This window comes from Micromys minutus (genome assembly GCF_963924665.1).
Source record: "Micromys minutus genome assembly, chromosome: 6".
NCBI lineage: Eukaryota > Metazoa > Chordata > Mammalia > Rodentia > Muridae > Micromys > Micromys minutus.
In genome coordinates, this window is record NC_137975.1 from 10,753,177 (window position 1) to 10,761,131 (window position 7,955).

Below are 7,955 nucleotides of genomic sequence, written 5' to 3' on the forward strand. Positions count from 1 at the left end.
ACTTTCTCATCTAATAGTTTCAGTGTATCTGGTTTAATGTGGAGATCTTTGATCCACTTACACTTGAGCTTTGTACAAGGAGATAAGAAAGGGTCTATTTTCATTCTTTTGCATGCTGAGTGCCAGTTGTACCAGCACCATTGGTTGAATAGGCTGTCCTTTTTCCATTGAATGTTTACTGCTCCTTTGTCAAAAATCAGGTGACCAGCTTTTTCGCAACGGGTTTGCTGTCAGAACGCAGGTGTTGTGAAAGCCACCGCTAATTCAAAGCAAAAATGGGAAAGGAAAAGACTCACATCAACATTGTCGTAAATGGACACGTAGATTCTGGCAAGTCCACCACAACTGGCCACCTGATCTACAAATGTGGTGGAATCGACAAACGAACCATCGAAAAGTTTGAGAAGGAGGCTGCTGAGATGGGAAAAGGCTCCTTCAAGTATGCCTGGGTCTTGGACATACTGAAAGCTGAGCGTGAGCGTGGTATCACTATCTCCCTGTGGAAATTTGAGACCAGCAAATACTATGTGACTGTCATTGATGCCCCAGGACACAGAGACTTCATCAAAAACATGATTACTGGCACATCTCAGGCTGATTGTGCTGTCCTGATTGTTGCTGCTGGTGTTGGTGAATTTGAAGCTGGTATCTCCAAGAACGGGCAGACCCGTGAGCATGCTCTTCTGGCTTACACCCTGGGTGTGAAACAGCTAATTGTTGGTGTCAACAAAATGGATTCCACCGAGCCACCATACAGTCAGAAGAGATACGAGGAAATTGTTAAGGAAGTCAGCACCTACATTAAGAAAATTGGCTACAACCCTGACACAGTAGCATTTGTGCCAATTTCTAGTTGGAATGGTGACAACATGCTGGAGCCAAGTGCTAATATGCCATGGTTCAAGGGATGGAAAGTCACCCGCAAAGATGGCAGTGCCAGTGGCACCACGCTGCTGGAAGCTTTGGACTGTATCCTTCCACCAACTCTTCCAACTGACAAACCTCTGCGACTGCCCCTCCAGGATGTCTACAAAATTGGCGGTATTGGAACTGTCCCCGTGGAAACTGGTGTTCTCAAACCTGGCATGGTGGTTACCTTTGCTCCAGTCAATGTAACAACTGAAGTCAAGTCTGTTGAAATGCACCATGAAGCTTTGAGTGAAGCTCTTCCTGGGGACAATGTGGGCTTCAATGTAAAGAACGTGTCTGTCAAAGATGTTAGGCGTGGCAATGTTGCTGGTGACAGCAAAAATGACCCACCAATGGAAGCAGCTGGCTTCACTGCTCAGGTGATTATCCTGAACCATCCAGGCCAAATTAGTGCTGGCTATGCTCCTGTCCTGGATTGTCACACAGCCCACATAGCATGCAAGTTTGCTGAGCTTAAAGAAAAGATAGATCGTCGTTCTGGTAAGAAGCTGGAAGATGGCCCCAAATTCTTGAAGTCTGGTGATGCTGCCATTGTTGATATGGTCCCTGGCAAGCCCATGTGTGTTGAGAGCTTCTCTGACTATCCTCCACTTGGTCGTTTTGCCGTTCGTGACATGAGGCAGACAGTTGCTGTGGGTGTCATCAAAGCTGTGGACAAGAAGGCTGCTGGAGCTGGCAAAGTCACCAAGTCTGCCCAGAAAGCTCAGAAGGCTAAATGAATATTACCCCTAACACCTGCCACCCCAGTCTTAATCAGTGGTGGAAGAACGGTCTCAGAACTGTTTGTCTCAATTGGCCATTTAAGTTTAATAGTAAAAGACTGGTTAATGATAACAATACATCGTAAAACCTTTAGAAGGAAAGAATGTTTTGTGGACCATTTTTTTTGTGTGTGTGGCAGTTTTAAGTTATTAGTTTTCAAAATCAGTACTTTTTAATGGAAACAACTTGACCAAAAATCTGTCACAGAATTTTGAGACCCATTAAAACAAGTTTAATGAGAAAAAAAAAAAATCAGGTGACCATATACATGAGGGCTCATTTTCCCAATCTTTTATTCTGAGATAGTGTCTGTCATTGTCTCTGAGATGAGTTTCCTGTATGCAGCAAAATGCTGGATTTTGTTTATGTATCCAGTCTGATAGCCTATGTCTCTTTATTGGGGAGTTGAGTCCATTTATGTTAATAGATATCAAGGAATAGTTGTTGCTGTTTCCTATTATTGTTTTGTAGGTTGAGTTGTGTCCATGTCTCTTTCTTCTTTTGGTTTTCTTGCTTAGGAGTTTTCTTGTTTTTACTAGGATGTAGTTCCTCTCATTGTATTGGGTTTTCCACCTATAATTCCTTGTAGTGCTGGGTTTGTGTTCAGATATTATGTAAATTTAGATTTGTCTTGAAATATCTTCATCTCTCCATCGATGGTGATTGATAGTTTTGCTGGGTATAGCAGCTTGGGATGGGACTTGTGCTCTCTTAGTGTCTGCATGATGTCTGTCCAGGCTCTTCTAGCTTTCATAGCATCCTTTGAGAAATTGTGTGTGATTCTGATTGGTCTGCCTTTATATGTTACCTGACCTTTTTCCCTTACTGCTTTTAGTATTTTTTCTTTGCTTTGGGCACTTGGTGTTTTGACTATTATGTGTCGGGAGGAATTTCTTTTCTGGTCCAATCTATTTGGAGTTCTGAAGGCTTCTTTTATGCTCGTGGTCATCTCATTTTTAAGGGTAGGGAAGTTTTCTTCTACAATTTTGATGAAGATATTTACTGTGCCTCTTAGTTGATATTCTCCCTCTTCTATTCCTATTATCCTTAGGTTTGGTCTTCTTATTGTGTTTCGGATCTCCTGGACATTTTGGGTTACGAGCTTTTTGGTTTTTGCATCTTCTCTGACTGTTTGTCTGTGTTTTCAATGTTGTCTTTGGCCCCCGTGATTCTCTTTTCCATCTCTTGTAGTCTATTGGAAATGCTTGAATCTGTGACTCCTGATTTCTATTTAGGTTTTCTACCTCTGTGGTTGTCTCTTTTAGTGTTTATTGTTTCCAATTCCATTTTAAATTCCTTCTTCCATTCCTTAATCTCTTTCATTCTGTTTTCCTCTAGTTTTTTTTTTTTATTTCTTTGAGTGTTTTTCTTGTTTCCTCTTTAAAAGCTTCTATTTCTTTATGTTTTTGCTCCCGTTCTTATTTAAGGATATCTATCATCATCTTGAGGTATGTTTTCAGGCCTGATTCTTCTTTTTCTGGAGTGTTTGGCATTCTGCTCTTTGCTGTGATGGGAGAGCTGGTTTCTGGTGTTATCAGGTTGTCTTGGTTTCCCTAAGGTAAATTCTTTCACTTTCCTCTTGCCATCTTGTTGTCTGTGATTATATGTGGTCTCATTGTCAGTGATTGTTTCCCATCCCTGCGTGTACCTGGCCTGTGTCCCTGGATCTCCGCTGTCCCTGGTGGCAAATGGCCTGAGTTCCTGTTCTTAACGCACTGGCCCTTCAGTTGGAAACCAAGTCCCTAAGGCAGAGTTCCTGCTCCCTTGAACCAATCGTGGTGGGGTCACCTTTTTCAGGCTCTCGACCCAGTCCTCTCTGCGCCCCAGCTACTCGGAGCCTGGACTTACCAGGCCTGCATCCCTGGATCTCTGCTGTTCCTGGTGGCAGATGGCCTGAGTGCCTGTTCTGCACACACAGCCCGCCAGATGGAAACCGAAGCCCTAAGACAGGGTTCCTGCTCCCCTGAGACAATCAAGGGATGCGGGCAATTTCTGAGCACTTGGCACCGACCTTTCTGCTTTCTGGCTACTTAGAGCACTGTCATACCATGCCTGTGTTCCTGGATCTCACCTGTTCCTGATGGCAGATGTTCTGAGTACCTGTTCTTTGGGGGACATATTTATAGGGAAAATTACATAAGCATTTAGCAACAATCAGATAACAATTTCATTGGTTCATTCAAATTGGCACAATCAGCCTGCTTTTGGATATGATTTAACTCTAGATCACCCTGTTTTGGGGCACACTTACCTTTATACTAGTTTGTTTTGTTTTTTGTTTTGGTTTTTTGTTTTTTGTTTTGGTTTTTTTTTTTAGGATTGCAGAGTCAGACCTTATAGAGACCAGGTGGTCTGCAGTTTTTGTTCTCAGCCTTGAGACATACTTGTCATCAAGGCAGGGTTAGTGGGGCTAGGTTAAAATTTTAACTCTTTCAATGCAAATGCCCTAGAGGGGTGTAGCCCACTTGTTAATTCAGTAGGCTTTCATATAGAACCCAGAACCACTAACACAGGGATGGTACATCCCACATCAACCACTAAATGAGACATTGTCCTACAGGCTTGCCTACAGCCTAACATTATAGAGGCATTTTCTCTGATTATTACCCCACCTCCCCCACACCCCAACAAGATAGTCATTGAGAAAAAAAGGGGTAAGAATGTGGGGAATCATCAACTCAGATTCCAGGATCTAGGTGAGGAGCAGAAGACATGTTTATTGGTACAGTGGAAAGTGCCTTTATATCTTCCTCCCACTTAGACTTGGCCTGTATCTGCTTGTCCCCACCAGTTGGCACTAGCCATTTGCCTTCCCTGGTCAATAAATCGGTCTCTGTTCATCTCCAGGTAACGGGCAGCTTCCAGGAAATTAAGAAAGCAACTGTTGCTCATGCATGGGCCATTTCATACTCTACTGAGAACATGGTGACTCACTCCTATATCTGTGGAGGTTTTCTCTTCTCAGATGATTTTAGATTTGTCAAGTTCACATTAAATTATCTAGCATGGATGGCTTAGATGTATTAAGTAGATTTATTCATGAAAATAAGTCTGTCAAATCCAGTATTTTACTACCTTCCCCAACACATAACGGAGTGGGATGGGGACCTGTTAGTGGTGAAAGCATTCTTTGTGAATTGTGCATCAAATCTATTTAACTCTAGGACATATTGTAGTACTTATGAAGCTAAAACACACAATATCAGAGTAAAGCACCTTTTTCCTCCCATTTATTTTTAGGGTTCTATTCAGATTTATTTAACTGTATGTAATGCTTTTGAGTATTTTGCCTGTAGGTACAAGATATCTTAGAATGTTATTGATCATTGTGAGTGTGTAAGCTTCCAGGTGGATACTTAGAACTGAATTTATGTCCTCTGAAAGAGCAGTAAGTGCTCTCTTTAGGATAGTCTCTGTATTTGCATTTTGGATGTTATTCCTTGTCTTAGTCAGGGTTTCTATTCCTGCACAAAAAAACATGACCAAGAAGCAAGTTGGGGAGGAAAGGGTTTATTCAGCTTAAACTTCCACATTGCTGTTTATCACCAGAGGAAGTCAGGACTGGAACTCAAGCAGGTCAGGAAGCAGGAGCTGATGCAGAAGCCATGGAGGGATGTCACTTACTGGCTTGCTTCCCCTGGCTTTCTCAGCTTTCATTCTTATAGAACCCATGTCTACCAGTCCAGGAATAGCACCACCCACAATGGGCTAAGCCCTCCCCCCTTGATCACTAGTTGAGAAAATGCCTTACAGATAGATCTCATGGAGGAATTTCCTCAACTGAGGGTTCTTTCTCTGTGATAACACCAGCTTGTGTCAAGTTGACAGAAAACCAGCCAGTACAATTGACCCCTTGTCAACTTGACAGGCAAACAAATCAATATTAAGCATCAACCCTTAGTTTCTTGTTCATCCCCAAGATCTAGATAACCTTAAAAGTCTCAATGCCTTTACCAATTCTTACATTTTCTAATTGCAATACCTTTAAAATATTCAGTATCTTTTAAAATCAAGGTCTTTTGACAATTCAAAGTCTCTAAACTGTGAGCTTCTCTTCTTCCTTCAAGTGGGAAAGATGTCAGGGCATAGTCGCAGTCAAACCAAAATCAATCCCTAACCATCTGGTGTCTGGGTATGCATGTATGAATTTCTGGGCTCCTCCAAGGGTTTGAGACGCTTCTTCAGCTCTGCACTTTTTAGCACACACTTTGTCTTCTAGGCTCCAGCTGCCTGTTCTCCACTGCCACTACTGTTCTTGGTGGTCATATCATGGTACTGGCATCTCCAAAACACTACTGTCAGTCCTGGGGCACTAATTGCCACTGAGGAAGCACTTTCACCAATGGCCTTCCATGGCTCTCACAGGGCTGAGCCTTGACTGCTCTCCTTGAGACCTTCATTCTTTCAAACCCAGTACCACCTGGGTGACTCTTACACATTACCAAGTCCAGCCACAGCACAAGGTACAAACTTGGATATCTCTGGAACACATCCTCTTTGTGCTCTCAGAAAACAATTCCCAGAAGATTTCACCCAAATGATGCTGGTCTCTTCTTAATTGCCACTAATTTCTTAGCTCCAGATGGCCAGCATCAATAGTCCCAGTAATGCAAAGGTTTGGCTTTAGTAGTTCTGATATCTTGTTAATCATCACTGATTATTCAGCCCCAGCTAACCAAAACCCCAGAATCTTCAGAAACAAAACAGCAACAGCCCTAATCAAAGAGTCTTTAATCTTCCCTCTGAAAGTTTACAAGCCAGGCCTCCATCATCTACACTATTCTCAACATTATCTTCCAAACTCCTACTAAACATCTCACAAAGCTCTTAATATGCCAATGGCTCTTCTAGCTTAAATTTCTAAAGTTCTTCCACAGTCCTCCCCAAAACATTGTCAGGTTATCACAGGACTACCCCACTATCCGGGTACCAATTTGTCTTAGTAAGGGTTTCTATTCCTGCACAAACATCATGACCAAGAAGCAAGGTGGGGAGGAAAGGGTTTATTCAGCTCACACTTTCATATAACTGTTCATCACCAAAGGAAGTCAGGACTGGAACCCAAGCAGATCAGGAAACAAAAGCTGATGCAGAGGCCATGGAGGGATGTCACTTACTGGCTTGCTTCCCCTGACTTTCTCAACTTGCTTTATTATAGAACCCAGGTCTACCAGCCCAGGGATTCCATCACCCCCAATGGGCTAGGCCCTCCCCCCTTGATCACTAGTTGAGAAAATGCCTTAAAGCTGGAGCTCATGGAGGTATTTCCTCAACTAAGGCTCCTTTCTCTGTGATAACTCCAGCTTGTGTCAAGTTAACAAAAAAAAACCAGCCAGTACATACCTTAATTGCCCCCATGAAGGTGCTTCCACTGCCAACCCCACTCAACTAACTCAGCACCTTGGTGTTCCACTACACTGGGAAAAGAAACCTTAGTTGGACCAAAGTCCTCTCCTTTCATTGATGCCACATAGTGCTACACTCTGCTGCATATGCATGTGGAGCCACAAGGAAGAAAATATAAAATATTTCTTCACGGCCTAGGCCTCCTTCCTGTTCTGGCATCTTGTTCAAGGCAGAAGGGAATCACAGGAGCCCTTGCAAAAGGGAGCCCATCTAGGTTGAGAAGGTATATTATCATTGTCTTTAGGAATCATGGCAGGCCACACCCCTTGAATCCAGGTGGCATTTGCTTTGGTAGAACTATTAATGGGTAAATCAAACCAGGCTGCAGACGGATACACAATTGAATGCAATTACAATTCTGAGAAATATTAATAATCATCTGAAAACATAACAATCCTTTATAGAAGAATATTATATCCCCAAAGGTTGCAATATACTCATCCCAGGGTAAGAAAGGCAATTGCAAGGAGGTATTAGATGCAAAGAATTGAGGGAAATCTTGTGCTTAGTGTGTGAGAGGTAAATGCGTAGGGAACACTGATAGGACCCCCCATCACAGATCTTCAGTCTTCACCACAGGGAGCATCAGCAGCATCAGGTACATCCACAGGGTTGTTGCTCTGCTCATCCTGGACCACTCTGGTCAACCTCTCTGGGACCCACAGTGGCTGTCGATGTTCCTGAGGAAACACACAAACAAATCCTCTCGCCCAATACAATACTGGATCATGACCCTGCCATTTGCCCCTCAGGACATCTTTCCACATAACCAGGCCTTTGGGAGAAACATCAGGATTGGCGTGACAATCAGCAGTGACCTGCAAGTGCTTGTCTTCATTTTAAAAATTTAAGAACAG

The 7,955-nt window shown here is 42.9% G+C and overlaps 1 protein-coding gene across 1 annotated transcript; it reads left to right on the forward strand.

Moving 5' to 3' along the window:
* The first annotated feature begins 229 nt into the window (after window positions 1–229).
* Window positions 230–1,944, forward strand: LOC308421470 (elongation factor 1-alpha 1-like). The gene has a single exon (XM_080917849.1). It carries the CDS (start codon window positions 276–278, stop codon window positions 1,647–1,649), a length of 1,374 nt encoding a protein of 457 aa, XP_080773975.1. The 5' UTR covers window positions 230–275; the 3' UTR covers window positions 1,650–1,944.
* The last annotated feature ends 6,011 nt before the right edge of the window (window positions 1,945–7,955 follow it).